Raw genomic sequence first — 19015 nt, 5'->3', positions numbered from 1 at the left:
CAGCAGCATACCGGTGTTCAGGATAACAGGCCTCACAGGCTTCGCCATCAAGGGAGCCTCGCGTTCCATGAGACAGCAATTCAATTGACATCATCATCATTTCTGAAGATTGATCGAGGAACCGAGAGCCGGGCTAGAGATCAATGGTGTCGTCTGGGCTCTGGCCGGCACTGCCAGCTGGACCACCTCGATGGTACATGTAGCACTGACTCCTGACTGAGATCACATGGCTGGGAATGGGAGCTAACAAAGCCACAATGCACTTTCCAGACCTTCCGGGAGACCTTGTCCCGGCAGTCAAGGAAACCGCCCTATGGCCTATGGCATCGCTGCTCAGTTAACCTTGTTAACTTTCACTCGCTGTTTAGTGGAATATTATCCAGCATTGGGGCGAGTCGACGATGGCTTGGGCTGTGTTTACTATTCGAGGTTGGCATAAACCATTACTTGTTTCGCAGGCCGACTGGACAAGCTATTCTCCGAATACCACATATAACCGATTTATCTGCTCATTAGTCTCGGTTCTTTCTTGCTTCTTCCATTGCTTGATATAATCCTCCATTATGATAAGTTAAAGAAAATACAAATGGCATGCTTCCTGCTACTCAACCTGGTGTAATCATGCACGCATAAACAGGAGCCGAAGTGTCGGTCAGGGTCCTTCAGGGGAGGACAGTGGATTTACCAGGTACCGTAGTGAGGCACCCTAGCTGGAGGGTGTTGCAAGTACCTGTGTGCCTGTGAGGCAAGCGCCAGTGAGACGCGGTCACGCCCCATAATTCATCTTTCCCCAGAGACGGGACCGACCCTTGGCGCGATGCCACCTGGGCAAATGATGATCGCATGCAAGAGACACAGGCCCATGCCATGCCCATGCCATGGATGCCGCTCCATCCTCTGCCATGACTCCTCTTGCTTCTTCTCCTCCCTGACGCTAGTGATATGAAGTAAATAAAATGCCTTCTTCCTCTGCTTCCTCCTCCTCGACCTCGCCCAACCCATCCTCTTCCGCTCAACCTCACTCCCTGCCGTCCCGAGCCCCCCTCGACTTGCAAAACCCTCTCGCCAAGCCGTCAGCATTACCCTCGTCCTCGACACCACACGCGACCGTTTCAGGAGCATATCCACAACCCCCCAACGCCTCAATCCGCCTGGACACATCTGTGGCCACCTCTGCAGATGCTGGCCCTTCCAGCAGGAGTCCCTACGGCGAGGAAATAGAGATGGACCCCATCAACCCGGCTGGCCACCGCCGGCGGAGGAGCAGCTTGCTGAATCCCGCTGCTCCGGCTACTAACACCCGGGGCACGAGACCGAGAGGCCAATCGATCAGGGATCAGCCCGGATTTGGCGAGGAACCCAAGATCGCCGAGGAAGGCGAGGAGAGCGACGGCCGCCGAGTCGATCAGGCCGGAGAAGACAGTTTGTCTGAAGAGGATTTGCACGATGATGAGGAGACTGGTCTGACGAAGCACGACAAAAGACGGAAGACGAAGAAGAGGCGGCGGAACACGCTCCTAGACCAGAGAATTGTCCGTGACAAGATCACAGCAGAAGAGAGAAAAGAGGCAGACCAAAATGTAGTGAGGAAACTGGTTGTCAATGGCATCCTGATCGGCCTCTGGTATCTGTTCTCTCTCTGCATCTCACTTGTGAGTTGGCCCTCTTCGGCTTACTCGCCGAGGCACATTTTTGCTGACACCGATGCAGTACAACAAATGGATGTTTGACGACAGTCGCCTGGACTTTCCCTTTCCCCTTTTTACGACCGCCGTTCACATGCTCGTCCAGTTTTCCCTTGCTTCTCTAGTTCTTTACTTCGTACCCTCATTACGACCACACAATGGCACCGGGCATATATCAGATATGGGCCAGTCCAGACACGAGCCAGAGACCGACCGGCCTCTCATGACCAAAATGTTTTACTTGACACGAATTGGGCCTTGCGGCGCCGCCACAGGCCTTGATATTGGACTGGGGAATACATCCTTGAGGTTCATTACTCTCACATTTTACAGTAAGCGCCGCCGTCCCTGATGGCTGAAATCACAACGTTAACTTCAAGAACCTAGCTATGTGCAAATCATCTTCATTAGCGTTTGTACTACTTTTCGCCTTTTTGTTTAGACTCGAGGCGCCAACATGGAAGCTCGTGGCAATCATTGCTACCATGACTTTTGGCGTTATCATGATGGTTGCGGGCGAGGTCGAGTTCAAGCTCGGCGGTTTCATTCTCGTCATATCAGCGGCCTTCTTCTCTGGCTTCCGGTGGGGCTTAACACAGATTCTCCTACTTCGAAATCCGGCAACTTCCAATCCCTTCTCCAGCATCTTCTTCCTGGCGCCAGTGATGTTCTTCACCTTGATCTGTATCGCCATCCCAGTGGAGGGGTTCCCAGCCCTCATAGAAGGATTGAAGACCCTTGCGGCTGAGTGGGGTGCTTTGACCACGCCCTTCCTCATCCTTTTCCCCGGAACAATCGCCTTTCTCATGACGGCATGTGAGTTTGCGCTGCTTCAGCGCACTTCCGTGGTGACGCTGTCTATTGCGGGCATCTTTAAGGAGGTCGTGACGATCTCCACGGCGACGCTCGTATTCGACGATAAGCTGACGCCGATCAACATTTCCGGCCTGTTCGTCACGCTCGGCGCCATCATCGCCTACAACTGGATCAAGATCACCCGCATGCGCGAGGACGCGCAGGAGGACGTGCACCGCGGCCACATGGACCACGTCGTCGGCTCTGCAAGCAACAGTGGCAGCGGCGACGAGGACGAGAGCGGCGAGGAAGCTGGTCTGCTCAACAATACGGACGACCTCGAGAGCAGCCTGGTCACTGTCGACGGAGACATGATCCCCCGGCCACAGACGTCGCCGCCCAGCACGGACGACGACAGACACAAATCAGAACGGGAGGATTGATTGCTTGTCGTGCTTGATATAGCAAATACTCGCTTCAGCTTTCTTTCTGAATAATGTAATTAAGATACCCGCCCAACATGCAACGGGCTCAGCATTTTTCTACACATATACACCGGATTGTGCTACTAGACATAAAGGAAAGGATCATTGGGGCCATCGCATGGCGGGTGGGGGTCATAGGTTTGAGAAGCAAAATCTTGCGCTCACTGAGAGTCTCTTTGTATCTGGGGGAAAGAGAAGGACACGGATAATCTATGGTCATAGCTGATAGAAAAATACGAGTGAGAGGGACTGGGAGTCGTCTCCCAGCGCAATTCTTTTACCTGAGTGTGATGACCTTGACATGAGGATCGCACTGAACACTTCGAATTTACTTCTAGACGCCGTAGTCCCGATATAACCTATAAAATGTTTTATGTCTTCAAAGTCACTCAATGGCATCACGTTACGGGGAGATTAGAACTTTATAATATGTGCAAATAGTACAAGCCTTGTATAAAATCTACCTATGAGCTCTTGTAGACTATCCACTTTTGCAAGCGGGTATACCTTTTATTCCTTAACGCCATGCAGATACACGAAGGTACAGAAATCTTGCGTGAGCCATCTTAACCCAGCAACCGGAGGCCGCCTTTCGTCTTCTGGCCTGGCTTAACGATGCCGCCGCCCATGGCACCAAGATGAGGCTCATAGCCAGCGTCATCGCCCTTGCCTCCTCCGTTGCCGCTCTTGTTACCCTTCTTGTGGTGGTTCTTGCCCCTGCTGTGGGCGTCCTTGGCGACCTGGGGCTTGATCTCGGTGTTGGCCTTGCGCACGACCACGGGGTGGCTCTGGATGTACTTGCCGTTCATCTCCTTGGCGGACTGGAAGAAGTCGTCCGGGTCGCTGAAGCTGACGAAGCCGAAGCCCTTGCTCTTGTTGGTGCGCTTGTCGCGGATCACCTTGGCCTTCTGCACCGACCTCCACCGCGCAAACGCCTTGAGCAGCGACTCGTCCGTCACCTCGCCCGCCAGGTTGCCCACGAACAGCCGCAGGTGCGCCGGGTCCCACTCCAGCAGCGTGTCGTCCGCCCACTTCTTGCCGCCGCCCTCGCGGTACACCGTCTTCTTCTTCTCGTTCGAGGTCGCCTGCGCGTCTGCTGCGGCCTTGGCCGCTGCCTCGGCGTTGAACGTCGGCCCCGCGGTCACGCCGCCGGCCGGTTTGCTGGCCGTGGTCTCGGCGCCCTCCTTCGGCAGATAAGCGCTCTGCCACTGCGCGATCTGCGCTGCCATGTCCGGGTCGTAGTTGGGGTCATTGCGGTCGAAGGGATTCTGTGAAGCCGCCGTCGCGGTCGCTGCGCCGGGGGCTGGGAAAGGGTTGCGGATCTGAGGTGGCGTGTTGTAGGAGCCCGTCGCGGGGGCACCGTAGTAGCCTCCGGCTTGCTGACCGTAGCTCTGCGGTTGAGAGTAGTTGTTATAGGACGAGGTAGAAGGCTGTTGATAGCCGCCCCGGCCACCGCCTACGGGCGCGGCCTGGGGATACGAGTAGTTGCTCGGTGCGGCGCCATATTGTGCTGCAGGAGCTGGCGCAGAGCTGTAGCTTGGCGCGCTCGAGTACGAAGCCGACCCTGAATACGACGACGCCGCGGGAGAAAAACTCGATTTGAATCCGCCGCCGCCGCTCTTAGCAGCTGCCGGTGGTCGTGGCGGGAGAGAAGGGTGTGAGGCGTTGTTCGGGACACCTGGAGCGCCGGGATAGGACATGATGAATTTTACTGCGTTTTTGATACGGCTTGATCTTCGGCAAATTCACGTACCTGTGAGCTAGGTCTCTTGAGACTTTGCTCTTGTGAGGTCCTTGAGCGATCGTGACAGGCGGGCTGGTGGCGTAGGTAAAGGTCACCTTTGTTGATTATAGTGGTGGTGATAGTGTAGCAAGCAAGAGTTGGAACGAAGTCAGTGCTGGCCAAAAAAAAAAAAAGAAAGGTCAAAAATTACGTAATAAAAAAAGGTCCATGCTGGAATCGAACCAGCGTTACCGGAAGTCAGGATGTTATCAGAACTGTTACTGGATTAGTATCGAAATGCGCCTAGAGAAATTACGGTTTGAACATACTCCGATGTGATAGCCCCTACACTAATGGACCGGCTGTTAGGGTCGCTCTCCTTTTTTCAGCTTATCTTCACATTGACACATGGTTGATCACCCTCGCATACTCCCTACTCGTATCAAAGTTGCTAGTGACCACTTGAGGGTGCAATCCATGCTACCTGTCATCTGCAAGTAACTTTTATTTCGGTATATGATGATGGTGAAATATATATAGTACGCCATCTCTGATGTTGTGTCTCAGGGTATCACATTTCATTTGCTAAGGTACCTACGTAGGTGCATCCTCTCCTCAGGTACATTGTACACCTACTTGCGTGAAGAGTCTCGGCCGAACACAGCTTCCAAGTATACACAGAACCACCGCCAGGCTATGTTCTGGTCCATAAACTGGTAAGACGTCGTTCTTCAGTACGTCTCGACCTTCATGATAGGGTTGACTCACGCAGTCGATCATCATATTAGGAACAACAAGCTGGTATTTGATCAGTAGCGCACGGGATCATGGCATATCAAGTCCGAAGCCGAACATCACAGGTCCTTTTCCCCAATCCAGGGGTGCGATGGACGAATCAACAAATAGACGCTTACACACGCTGCCGACTTGGTTTACATTGATCTGTCATACTACGGATCTGCTCATCAGCGACTTATCGATAACAGGTCGGAGTTAACTCCGCCATGCATCACTATCAGTTCTTGGCGGGGTAGCAGTAACCCCTCCAACTACCTAGGTATCCCTCACGAGGCTCTTTTGGGGCGTCTCCGTGCGAGTCAGGAGGCAAATGTTTGAGGTCATTGTAGGCAGCCTTGCGCTGGTTTCGGATGGCACTACTGAGATATGACCAAGAAGAAGCGACGAGGGCTTTGGAAGGGTACAGTCTGCGATATCGCGGCCCATGGGACGCGCCGATTGGCCCGGACTCCTGGCCTCGTTGCGACAGCGCAACGGACTGAGGGTCTGTGACAAGACAACAACCTTGATGGGAATGGGAATGGGAATGGGAGGGGAGGTGGAGGTGGGTCGGTGCGATTGAGTCATTGAGCGCCATGACTGACCCAGAAGCGCCATTTTCTTGCACGGGAAATCTGCGTCAACAGCGAAAACCCGGATCACTATCGGGGCTAGCCTCCTGGTCTTCCCCGTCATTTCCGTCAAGACTCCCCGTAGCGCCTCGTGAAGTTTCCGGTTGGGCTTGGGCTTGTGCTTGCGCTGGGGGTGGACGGCAGCCCACGCAGCCCTGGGTGCGGCCTGGTTTGCTGCAGGTCAGGTAGCCTAAACCACAGTGGAGGGGTTGGGGCCTCAACATTGGCTCCTTCTCCGGTCTTCTCACCGGGCCGGAGGACCTCTTACTACGAACAGGCAAACGGAGACATGGTAAGGAGAGGCGAAATATGTCATCTTATCTTGCAAACCACCTCTATTCAGGACCCAGGTTGCCTCTCCTCCGAAGAGCTCTGAGGAATTCAGGTACTCCGGGTGGGCATCAAGTACCGCGAGGTCCAGACCAGCCTTTGGAGTCGTCGTTGCTCCGTGGACCTTGGGGGTTTACGAAACATGGAGACGACAGGTCTAACAGTAGAGGTTTGAATGCCTCCCTGGAACGCTGCCGGTGTGGAAGAAGCTCCGCTCGTCATCCCATTCTGAATTGCACGGCCAATAGAAGCCTCAGCAGGCCCTGGCAGGAGGCGTTAAAGACGTGTCGTAGCATTGTCGTGAGGCTATCTCGAGTCTCGACAGCAAACAAACCATGCAGCGCTTCGTTCGCATGCACCTGGCCCGAATCTAGGAGTCAGTGTGAGTGACCTGGAGCAACTCCCTAGATACTTTGGCTCTGTTAGGCTGAAGCACTGCAACCAGTGAGCGGGCAATGTGTGAGGGCCGGAGCTTACTCAGGCCCCGCCATTAATCAACCTAGCGAATTCATCCGTCTAGCAATTTAGTAGGCCTCGTCCGTCCACTGATGAGTGTATTAGGAGATCAATCTCTCGCTCCCAGCTTTCTTTTGAGAATTTCTCTCTTCTCCCCAAACCAAACAAAACTCCCAACCCGCTCCACCTCCCTCCTTGTGATCGTTCGAAGCCCTTCATCGCGAGCTTCAAGATCCAACTACCTGCTTCTCCCAATCACCACACATTAGAGATTCACCCCACCAATAATTGACAGCATCATGTCTGGCGCAGTGTAAGTCCTCTTTTACCCCACCTTCCCCTCCTATGAGACATTTCGCGATGACTTCACGCACACCCCGCCAACGCGCGGGTGTCTCCTGCTGCCGGAGTCCGGGCCAAGTCGCCCAAAGCAAGCAGTCAGGGAAGTCCCTTCTTGCCGGCGGTGCCTCTCCTGGGCCATCTTCTCCCTGATTTTGGAGCAATGCTGCGTTTTCTTTCTCCCCCTGTCTCTGCACACAGCTGAGTGCCTCCAGCGCTCGCCTGGTCAACTCGGCCATTGGCGGGGCATCCAACAATTCTAGTCGAGGGCATGCTAACGCTGTTGCCAGTGCTGATCTCGGCCTCATCGGCCTGGCTGTCATGTAAGTTCTATCCCTATAGCCCCTTCTGCCCGCCAAATACGATGCTCATAGATGACACAGGGGCCAAAACCTGATCCTGAACATGGCCGACCACGGCTTCACCATCTGTGCCTTCAACCGAACAGTCTCCAAGGTCGACAAGTTCCTGGCCAACGAGGCCAAGGGTAAGCCCATTGTTGGCGCTCACACCACCGAGGAGTTCGTGTCCAAGCTGAAGAAGCCCCGCCGTGTCATGCTCCTTGTCCAGGCCGGCAAGGCTGTTGACGACTGGATTGAGACCCTCCTGCCTCTGCTCGAGAAGGGAGACATCATCATTGACGGTGGCAACTCTCACTTCCCCGACTCCAACAGGAGAACCCAATACCTGGCTGGCAAGGGCCTTCGCTTCGTCGGCTCCGGTGTTTCCGGTGGTGAGGAGGGTGCCCGCTACGGCCCGTCTCTGATGCCCGGTGGCCACGAGGAGGCATGGCCCTACATCAAGGACATCTTCCAGAGCATCGCTGCTAAGAGCGACGGCGAGGCCTGCTGCGACTGGGTCGGTGACGAGGGTGCTGGCCACTACGTCAAGATGGTGCACAACGGTATTGAGTACGGTGACATGCAGCTGATCTCCGAGGTTAGTAATCCACCACATCCCCCTCTCCCATGGCTTAACTAATCATCACATCACAGGCATACGACATCATGAAGCGTGGCCTGGGCCTGTCAAACAAGGAAATCGGCGATGTCTTCACCAAGTGGAACACGGGTGTCCTAGACTCCTTCCTGATCGAGATCACCAGAGATATCATGTACTTCAACGATGACGATGGCACCCCACTCGTTGAGAAGATTCTGGATAAGGCTGGTCAGAAGGGTACTGGCAAGTGGACTGCCGTCAACGCCCTGGATCTCGGTATGCCCGTCACCCTGATTGGTGAGGCCGTCTTTGCTCGTTGCCTGTCTGCCATCAAGGATGAGCGTACAAAGGCCTCGGGCATTCTCGAGTTCGTCGGCCGCGCCAGCACCTTCGAGGGCAACAAGGAACAGTTCCTCGACGACCTCGAACAGGCCCTCTATGCCTCCAAGATTGTCTCCTACGCTCAGGGCTTCATGCTGATGCAGGAGGTATGTGATCCACCCAAGGAAATTCAACAAGAGCAATTGTACTAACCATTGTTATAGGCCGCTAAGGAGTACGGCTGGAAGCTGAATAAGCCTTCCATTGCCCTGATGTGGCGTGGTGGCTGCATCATCCGTTCTGTCTTCCTGAAGGATATCACTGCGGCCTACCGCAACAACCCCGACCTGGAGAACCTGCTCTTCGACGGTTTCTTCACCAAGGCTATCCACAAGGCTCAGCCTGGCTGGCGTGACGTTGTCGCCAAGTCGGCTCTCCTCGGTATCCCGACCCCTGCTTTCTCCACTGCTCTGTCATGGTTCGACGGTTACCGCACCAAGGACCTCCCTGCCAACCTGCTCCAGGGACAGCGTGACTACTTCGGTGCTCACACCTTCAGAATCAAGCCCGAGTTCGCCAGCGCCAAGTACCCCGAAGGCCAGGATATCCACGTCAACTGGACCGGTCGTGGTGGCAATGTCTCTGCCTCAACCTACCAGGCATAAAATGGAGACTAGAAATGGGGTAGTCTGTGGAGGGAACATTATAAGGCAGTGAGAAAAGATCACCAGGGTAAGGTAGAATTATAGATTGAGCATCAAACATCACGGATTGAATATCGTGGAATGAGTCGCTCTGACATTAATACCTCGTCGCTGGGCTCAACCAGCGTCATAAGGTAGAAAAGCATATCAGCAATACGATAGTAAATCAAGTAATCACTCTCGCATTGCTTGTGAAATGTGAATGCGACTTAATGTGAGCTGGGGTCGTTGAGATGATCTTGCAGGATGCTGATTAAGGAATAGTCTGATCACGTGAGTCGGGCGCATTGGCGATCCAGTAGCCAGCTTCGCGTTTTCGCAAGCGGTTGCTCGCGTAAAAAGTGACCCTTCACCAAGCGCGCCAACACACTCATTGAGCCCCTCTGCTTTCTCTCAAACCATCTCAATAAGGATTGTGATTTGGCAGATAGTCTCGTTGGAGGCGCACACATCATGGCGGCCGCAGACCCGAGTCAGAATGTCCATGAAAAATTGGTGAGCATCACAATCTTGCAGTCTGCACCGATGCATCTCTACGCGCAAGGCTAACATAGAGCGACTATTCAGCTCCCACACATCCACCTCATCAGCACCTACAGATATGCGTTGATGACAAGGGTGGACATTCAGGAGGTGACGAAGTGGTTGCATGCTGCTCCCAAGATTGCTCGCGACACTGCGCCGTTCTTCTGGACCTTCCTCGATGCGCCGCAAGATGGGACTATCCTCCTTACCTGGCAGCCATTGAGCCGGCTAGGGACAGAGTTTGCCAGTGATGGCTATATCTGGGCATCTGGGGAGACGTACTATCAACAAGATCTGGGCGATGGCACGGTATGTGACGGGTGCGCCCTTCATTGATTGATGCTAGCGGACTAACTTCTTCAATAGGTCCTGGAGACCTGGTACCAAAGAGCTGGGTATCGCCCCGGCGAGCAATTCGCGACACACTCACGGCGACGATTCCGCTTGACTCCGTCGAAGAACACCGGCCCGAACCCACCCTCAATAGATACGGCGCTATGGGTTGTCCATTACGGGCCCATCGAGAACAACGAGCGGATCCCGATTAACATGATTCCCCACGATCCACGCACCCAGGCCATCATGTCAACCCGCATGCAGCTACAGAGGGGGGGTCAGATCGTCCGTAAAGACTTCATGCTTGCGGATCGAGGCAACTGGCCTCAGATCCCTCTACCAAGAGAGGGAAGAGGCCAGGCATTGTACGCCTCGCCGGTCAATGCGCGCGGCGTCCCCCAGCAGATGGCATACCCCTCTGGCCCGACACCAGCTCATCCCTCTAAGCGAGCGAGAACTGGAACACAGGCGCCTCAGCAACATGTCATGGGACCTGTTCCGTCACACGAGAATGCTTACGATGACGAAGAGGACACTTTCCGAGGAGACATGTTCGATCTTCTGACGCCCCGAGAAGTAAGCATGGCTCGCTACCGACAAAATCACGAGAATATGGAGGAAGTACTGTCTTCTCCCTACGCCGTTGGCCAGATTGTACATGCGGACCTTGGTCTTGGGTTGAAAGGCGAGCTGTCCTCTTTGACTCAGGGCATCTTTGAGGCACCCGGATCTGGCTCTCACGAGAACACCGCCAAGAAGCCATACATTGGTCGTTTGGATGCTGGACTGGCAGACGAGTTCCGCAAGAGAGTCAACGAGAAAATTGACTCTACAAACGTGGAGATTGAACAAATGAAAGCTCGTCACGAGAGGATGCTGGCTAAGTTCAAGTCTAATTCGGTTATTAAACATGCAGAGCATGATTTACGTACCGCCGTGCAAGATACAGGTCCAGAGTTCTGGCGGCTGGAAGGGAGACAGGATGATGGCGAGGAGGGCATCAGTCGTTTCAACAACAAGCATCATAAGAAAGTTGATGAGATCGTCGCCAGTGTCGAGTCAGCACTTGGCCGTCACGCTGAAGTCGTTCACGATGTTCGCCGCGTTCAAGACGGAGGTTATCAAGAACCTGCCCCAGAGCCAGAGCCGGTCCCGCCTCCACCGGTGGCAGCTGAGCTTGCTGCGCCGAGTGCGGACGCGTCCATGTCCCGACAGCCATCTCAGTCCGGGTCACAGAATAGCGGGATCATGATTGGCGACTCGGATATCGACATGGGTGGAACGGCTGCCGGTCTGCTAGATCAGATGCATACTGGCTTCTCAGCGACTAGTACACCTGTCAATAATTTCCCGACACCGCAAGCCCATCTATCTGGCATTCCGTCTGCTGCCGGCACACCAGCCGATGCGAATATTCCATCCCCAGTGCCAGCGCCAGCAGAAGCCCAGCCTGAGGCAAGCGGTGATGTGGCCATGTCTGGAACTGAAGCTCCGGAAGCTCCTAAGGAGTCTCCTCCTGCGCCCGAACAGGACGCGGCTGCTGGAGACTGGGTTGTTGTTCCGAAAGGAGGCGTTTCTCCCGCGGCGGCTTCACCAAATGCAGCAACGGAGGCCCCAGCCCCAGTCCCTGAAGCTCCGAAGGCAGAGCCAGAACCCGAACCAGCTACAAGCAAGCCTGCGTCAGCAGCCCCTACTCCGGCTATAGGAGACTCCGAGTCCATGGCATTTGATGGTGACAACTTCAGCTCTCTCGGTGACCTTGACACAGCCGGGGATGCTCTCGCAGGTTACGATCCATCTCCCATCGAGGGAACTCCAGGGGACCTTGGTGGCAGTCTAGATTTGGATATGGATGATTCCGCCTTTGGCGATGCTTTCCACGGCGTGAATGCATCCAATGAGGGTGGCGATACTCCAGCCGATGGCGGCTTGTAATATGAATCAACGAAAAAGCGCATTCAGTTTGCAATGAAAATTTCCGTTGCAGGAGTGTAGCTCCTGGCATGGAATTTTGATGGGAGTGTTCACGGTTAAAGGACTACAGATGATATTGGATCTCTTCACAATGGCGTTAGACGAGAACTGGCGTATTGCCGATTTGATGGAGGCTGGTAGGGTCACTACAGTGCACATGCGCAGTCAGCAGAATTTCGGCACCTTGCTTCAGGCAATTGCCAGAGTCTTGTAATAGTACTATCAGGTGTATCAAGTTAATTTCATTAACTACCGGTCATTGAAGAACAATCGTTTTTAGCATTCTCCCATCTGTTTGGAGCAAAGTAAACTCGTCTAGGTGTTGAGGCTGACAGGTAGAAACCGAAACAGAGGCAACTGCCAGACAGGGGTAAATCTCCGAAACTCCCTTCACGGCAAAAGAGCTGTTGCGCTAACAATTCTCAAGCTCAACACAACGGCGACTTCTCACATCAACAAACATTCTTCAGATGCAGCTGGTGTCAAATCTTCATGGTTTGGGGCATGCAAGCTGTTAGGTGGCTCACCTTAAGCACCGGCGCATCCTTAACAGCAAATTCGAGACCGCTTAGACTTTACGAAGAGAGGAGGCTGTTTGATCGATGCAAGGCCGTGTGTCAGGGCCGCAGCTTGACACCCCTGCGCCTCCCCGATCACACTTGATCATAGCGTGGGCTCAATGAATGCGACCAGACAGCGGTGGTCGCCTCAGTCGTCGCATGAACCGGATGAATAGCTAGCCAGCCGTACCTGTCACCCTGACAAGCATTGGCATATCGACGCTACTAGGTGGGCCATGGTTGCCATGCTTATTTTCAACCTTAAGCCCCTGCGAGCCGGGGAGAGCCTCAGATCTCGCTGCCGCTCTCTTCCGTGTGGCCCCTTCACTCTTCACCATCAATGAGTTCATGACCCATTGAGCCATGCCTTTGTGGACTGTCCCAGCCGTTGCCCTGGGCTCATGTGTTTGATGACACACCTCCTCGAGCCTCTGACTGGCTAGAGGTCATCTCTGTTTCCCATGCAAGGCACCTCAGTCTCGGCGTGCTCTCCCGCCTCGCGCCATGATGAGACGTCCCTTTTCACGGCGTTCCACAGAATAGAGCCCTTGGTCTGGGGCAAGGCCCTCCCCCGTCTCAGCAGACTTCAGCGAGTCTAGCCCAGCTGTTGACATGTCGGTACCAGACACAGGGCCCCATTATACCACAAGAAGTTAGGATGACGTCTGTAGCAGTGACTTCAGACTCGTCCTGTCGCAAATCATCGGGGCAAAAGAGGCCATGATATATCCAGCCCGCCGTCTTGGCTGCTTTCCCATCGTTTTCTTCCTTCTCCTCTCGTCTGTTCTTGCTTGTCGTTCTTTCCATCGTCCAGCTTGCCTGGGTAATTCCTCTTCTCTTCTTCCCGCTTTCCTTTCGTCGAGTCGTTCATTTCGAGACTGCAGGGCAGCGTATTATTCTGTACATTCTTTATACAACTTTAACCGCCTTACTTCTGGAACGTTTTTTGCTTCGCTTATTAACGAGCTGGACCCGTGTAATTCACTTCTTGGAGGAGAAAATACGACAAAAGCTTGGATATATCGACTGGTTCGCTGGGACGACAAACAAGGACAAGGATGTATATCTCGACGAAAACCCTAGTGACGGTCCTGCTCGGTGTTGTGGCTGTGGCTGCGGAAAAGGGAGATGGCGAGGGAAATGGCAATGGAAAGAGTGACAACGCGAAGGAAGGCAACAGACAGTCATTGAAGGCGGGCAACTCCACCGAGGCGGTCTCCAGCGGTGGTGTGAGTGCTGCAGTTGAGCCCAACTCAGCGGCTGTTGGTGCTGCTACTGGACTGCAGGCTCTTCCTGGCATTCAGACGAACGTCGGTGCTCTTCAACCACTTCCGGGACTGCAGACCGGCCAAGTTGGCCAGCTTCAGCCGTTACCTGGGCTTGCAACCGATTCGGTCAGTTAAGAATGTTCAGATACCAGGGAATATCGCTAATAAATGATCACCAGGCTGCTGCCAGTGCTTCTAGCTCTGCTACGGCAACTTTTAACCTCGCAGACCTAACGTCGATTGCGCAGGGGCTTGCATCATCATCCACCAGTGCTTCTGGCTCTGCTACGGCGACTTTTAACCTCGCAGACCTGACGTCAATTGCGCAGGGACTTGCATCATCATCCACCAGTGTTGCTCTGACATCTGAGACGGGGGCAGGAGTTGTTCTCGTGTCTTCCAGCACAAGTCTCTCGTCCCTGGCGCTGCTCACTTCGGCGGCGGCGGTTGCCCAGACCACAGCAGTTGCCAACGTAGGGAGCTTCAATATCATCGGATCCACACCAGCAGCGGCTGTGGTAGAGTCCTCGGCCTCGTCGACGACCCTGCAGAGCCTGGTTCCTCTTGGAGGTGCTGGCGTTGCGGCTCCTGCTGCGACTACCACGCCAACGTTCACTTTCGCCAACAGCTCGTCCGAGGCTGGAGTTGCCGGTGTGGCAGGTGTTGCGCCGCTTGGTACTGGTGTCGCCCAGGCAAGCAACGGTCTCGTCCCTCTCGGCTCCGCCAGCGCTGCGGGTACGGCGGGAACTCTACTACCTCTCCCTGGCACAGGCTCTTCAGGGGAAGCTGGAGCCGCAGGTATTGGTGCGTCGCCAAACGAGTCTCTGCAGTCTCTCCCTGGCACTATCGAGACCGCTTCGTCCCTCATCCCTCTCCCGACCGAGGGCAGCAATGGGTCATCGGGCCTGGGCTCTTCTTCCGGTTCGAGTGCCAGCGGCATCGGCGAGTCTCTGACGACGGCTACGAGCGTTATTGGTGGCCAGACGACCGTCATGACGATGACGCTGCCCAGCAGCGCGGCACAGACTGGCAGTACGATCCCCAGCGGAAGCAACGACACGTCAACACTGACCAACAACGCCGGTTCACAATACGATGGCTCTTTCTCCGTCATTGCTGGGTCTGTTGCTATGGGACTGTTTGCGATGTTGATGCTATAAGAGCCCCCGCCTGGTCTCGAGGAAAACCACCGGGGAGGTCTGCGAAAGCAAAGCTGTTGTGACAACCCTCCAGAGCACAATTCCTAGCTGTCGAAGATGGCCACTCGGTTTACAATGGCCAGCACAATACTCGGAGCTGAGGGAAACAAGAGGGGGAGGACAACATCAGCACATGTACGGGAGAGAGAGTTGAGGAGCGTTGAGCGAGCATTGAATTGATCATCTGCTAGGGGGAAAGACTAGCTTCACGGCCGGCAAACTGTAACCTTCTTGTCTAGTATATAGCACATATTGTGAGATTCGAAAAATATCACATAAGTTTTACGTTCACATCCAGTATCGTAGCACGATACTTCGCGGATGCAATCTACAATGGTGCTAGAAGTGCTGTAGCGCTTCTCGAACATGGTTGTATGGCCAAGCCTGGCCTGGGGTCGGAGAGATCTCCGGACCTATGCCGTCCCGGCATCCGAAACTCAGATTGTTTCGGCCCCCGTCAGGTCACAATGTCTGTGGCCTGACAGCTGCCCCGCCTGTGATCAAAGTTGGTTTAGTCGTCTTATTTTCGAGAAACATGAGTCGACGATACTTGACAGAATTTTGAATGCCCGATAGAGGCTAGATAGCATGGCAGAGTACATAGACAGCCATGTTGAACTTGATTGCCTACCTAATCTTCTCGCTGGAAGCATAGACGGTAAGGTCAACGCTGAACATTACTTACACTAGTACATAAATAGATTCGATGAGAAGTACATTTAAGGAGCCACTAGATTTGAGTACTTTGAACGTAGCTAATAGTATGAATAAATATATCCAGAAATTATTGGACACCAGCATCTAAGATTGGAGCTTGCTTTGGCTACTGCTTCATGTGAAGTAGGCTGTTGATATGAATGAACCGTCCGGTCGCCAAACTGTGCTGAAGATAAGCAATCACAGCCAACCTGGTCTGAAAGGACATTCATATAAAAGCTATTTTGGACAACAGACTTTTGAGGTCTGTCTGCCGAGACCAGGCTTGGCAGAAACAAGAATAAGCCTATCAAACCATATCAGCAGCATTACACTCCTTGAGTGGCTGAATGCGGACTGCAGCTCATCAAGTAAATATCCCGAGGGTCAACGGATTTCACAGCTCGAACATTGAAGTCTTCTATAAGTTTCATTGGCGCATAAGGTACTTTTTTTTCGAATCTACCAACGATACCCACTGGTTCTACATACAACCTCATGCAACTCGCCCACCCTACACCATGACATGCTAAGAATCTAATTGCACGTAGTTGGCTGGGAACAGGCCCGACTTGCCCTTGTAATGACCAAACCACCAGTCCTCGTCTGGGAACTCCAGATCTTCAATCTTAGCGCCTTCCTCGAAGCTCAGCTCTGTCACTGATTATTAGCCATGTGCACCTCCAAAATTAGCTCATGAAAAGGGGGTTTCTTACCATTGTCTTCAGCGGCCTCGTAGTCGAACAGTGCAGTTGCAGTGGGCCCGCCAGCGCCTCCTGCCGGCGCGGCCGGTGACGGCTCGGGCTCGGCAGCCGGAGGTGGAGGCGGGACAGCCGCCTGGGTGGCCGGAGCGGGAGCCTCATCGTCGTCATCGACAAGCTCGACGTAGTTGCTGGGGAACAAGCCACTCTCACCCTTCGAGTTTGTGCCCATCCACCAGTCGTCGTCCACCATCTCAATGTTCGTGACGTAGTCGCCCTCCTTGAGATCAATCTCGTTGTCCTCAGCCTTGTCGTAGTCGTACTGGATCACTGCTCTCTTTCCTCCACTGGCAGCCTCGTGGCTCTCTTCAGCTTGCTGGTGCCCGAAGGCTCCGGTAGCAACAGCTGCTGCGGCGGCTCGTGGGTCGAAGGACTCCTCTTCTCGAGGCAGCTCCGCTTCCTTTGGCACCTCTCGTTCTATCTGAGGAACAGGGATCGGTCTCTCTGGAAGACGCTCTGCGGGTGGCTCGAACTCGGGCTCCTCCGTGCGCGGCACGGGCACGGCCACTCGGATGGGTGAGGGATCACGCTCTTCGATGGCCCGAGATTGCTCTTCAAAAGCGCGAGAATCTTCCTCCTCCTCTTGCTCATCCGCAGGAGGTGGCCGGGATGGGAGGCCAGGAAGAGCGAAGCCCCCTGTTGGGCCTGATGGGCGACTGGCCATGGGAGGCGGAGGCGGAGCGGGCTCGTCTTCACTGGCACCAGTGGCCGCCCTTGGGATAGCCGGAGCAGCACCACCCATTGGCGGCGCCTCCTTGAATCGATCGCGCAGTGCAGAGACTCCACCGCCGGGGGAAGTGGGTGCTTGCTCAGGCTCAGCCGAACGATCGCTACGCTCAGTCTCGCCGGTCTTCTGGCCTGGGATAGCACGTCCGTAGGCGGGTGTCTGTACGGCAGCCCAGCTCTTTCCGCTGTAACCGCTCTTCCATTCCGATCCACTCTTCTGAGCAGTGACGGGAGAGGCCGCAGGAGGAGAAATAGCCGCTCCTGAGCCGGATGCGCCACGTTCTCTAGCCTTCTTCTCTGCCCAGATCTGCGCTGGTGTTTTGCCGCCTTGATCAGCAAATGTTCGGCTGGCCGCGCCAACTGGCGGAGCAGCAGGGGCAGCAGGGGCGCCAAAGCCACCGATTCCGCCGGGAGTTGGTGCCTTGGTGCCCGTGAAAGAGCCGGCGCCACCGAATTTGTTGGCTACCTTTGGCTTTGGCAAGCTTGTGAGCCGTTCGGACTGGGCTGGTTGGCTGAAAGCCGCGCTTCGGTCGGCCAGGCTTTGTGATCGTGGGGATTCAGGTTTCTCCTCTTCTGCGGGCTTCTGGGACCTTGCCCGGATCGCGGCGATGTCTACCTTGCCGACAGGCTCGTAGCTCCCCTTTACCGGCGTGGGTCGGAGATCATCCTTGTTCTGGGCGGCGGCCCGGATCGCTGCAATATCGACCTTACCAATAGGCTGGTAGCCGCCCCTAACTACGTCGCTTGGGGTGTCATCTTGTTTGCTGGAGCCGTTGAATCTGGTTGACTCCTGATGTCCCGCCCGTAACTCTGCGATATTCACCTTCGTTGGCTTGTAAGCGGACTCAACCTTCTGGATCTCAGTCCGTGAAACCTGCGGGGCATCTGCTCCCCAGCCATCCTCATCTACGTTCTCGTTCCTTCGGTTCCGTGCCGCAACAAGAGGGTTGAATGAGCCACCGGTACTGGAGGTGGTCGGTGTAAATACGGGCTTCTTAGCAACGGGAGGAGCGGCCGGGGCGGGTGAAGGGGCTGAGCCGCCGGCGGTGTACTTGGCCCCTGAAGCATCGGAGACTTTTTGAATGATGTTTGCTGGCTCGAGGTCGCTGTCGGAACGCGCGGTAATTTGGACATGGTAGCCGTGGAGGACCTTGGCAACGGCAGCCACATGGCTCGTGAAGTAGCCCTTGGTCCTCTCGGGGACACCGCCTCCGCACCAGGCGATGAGCACGTTCTTGGGCAGACCGGTGTTGGGGTCCTTGACCTTGACATAGGCGAATTGGATTCGACCCTCGTTGAAGTCCTCAACAAGGTCGGCTAGCTCGCCCTCTGTACGACAATGTGGTCAGAGTGATGTTTGTGAAGACAGGGCTGCGGCATGAGATGAAAGCTTACCCCCTGTGGATTCGACCTTCAGTATACTCTCTTTTGCGCCGCTGTCCTGGAAGGCATTTAGGAGTGGTGCCTGGACGGAGAAGAGGGCCCAGTGGGCGAAGGTCGGGGAGCTTGATGACGGAGCGGGGCCATTGACGACGGACTGGTAGCTGCTCTTGATTGAGGGCCCATTGATGGAGAGGTTGAGGGAGGCCATGGCTGCTGTGTCTCTCTCTCTCCACCGCTTATGTGACTTCTTGTGATGTCGATACTCGGGAGGAAGCGAAGGAGGAGGATATGTAGCTTCCAGATCGGCAAAGCGCTGATGATTTGTAGAGGGAGTGTCCTGCTCGGAGCGAGAGAGAGAGCTTGCTTGGCCGCAGCTATTGGAGGCTGTGCAGGTCAGA

General features: G+C 54.8%; 4 protein-coding genes across 4 annotated transcripts; 2 read left to right on the top strand and 2 right to left on the bottom strand.

Moving 5' to 3' along the window:
* Positions 1–3531: 3531 nt before the first annotated feature.
* UCRPA7_7675 (putative rna-binding protein) lies at positions 3532–4665 on the bottom strand (the record flags this gene model as incomplete). The annotated part of the gene is made up of 1 exon (XM_007920201.1): positions 3532–4665. One exon carries the CDS (start codon positions 4663–4665, stop codon positions 3532–3534), a length of 1134 nt encoding a protein of 377 aa, XP_007918392.1.
* Positions 4666–7182: 2517 nt separating this feature from the next.
* UCRPA7_7674 (putative 6-phosphogluconate dehydrogenase protein) lies at positions 7183–9150 on the top strand (the record flags this gene model as incomplete). The annotated part of the gene is made up of 5 exons (XM_007920200.1): positions 7183–7196; positions 7513–7545; positions 7606–8161; positions 8218–8652; positions 8710–9150. 5 exons carry the CDS (start codon positions 7183–7185, stop codon positions 9148–9150), a joined length of 1479 nt encoding a protein of 492 aa, XP_007918391.1.
* A 4492-nt stretch (positions 9151–13642) lies between these two features.
* UCRPA7_7672 (hypothetical protein) lies at positions 13643–15012 on the top strand (the record flags this gene model as incomplete). The annotated part of the gene is made up of 2 exons (XM_007920199.1): positions 13643–13978; positions 14032–15012. The coding sequence occupies 2 exons, from the start codon at positions 13643–13645 to the stop codon at positions 15010–15012; spliced, it is 1317 nt and encodes a 438-aa protein (XP_007918390.1).
* Positions 15013–16276: 1264 nt separating this feature from the next.
* Positions 16277–18825, bottom strand: UCRPA7_7671 (putative amylase-binding protein; the record flags this gene model as incomplete). The annotated part of the gene is made up of 3 exons (XM_007920198.1): positions 16277–16401; positions 16464–18563; positions 18630–18825. 3 exons carry the CDS (start codon positions 18823–18825, stop codon positions 16277–16279), a joined length of 2421 nt encoding a protein of 806 aa, XP_007918389.1.
* Positions 18826–19015: the final 190 nt, after the last annotated feature.

This window comes from Phaeoacremonium minimum, assembly GCF_000392275.1.
Source record: "Phaeoacremonium minimum UCRPA7 unplaced genomic scaffold PA7_03_scaffold_541, whole genome shotgun sequence".
Lineage (NCBI taxonomy): Eukaryota > Fungi > Ascomycota > Sordariomycetes > Togniniales > Togniniaceae > Phaeoacremonium > Phaeoacremonium minimum.
This window is presented reverse-complemented; position numbering and strand designations above follow the sequence as displayed.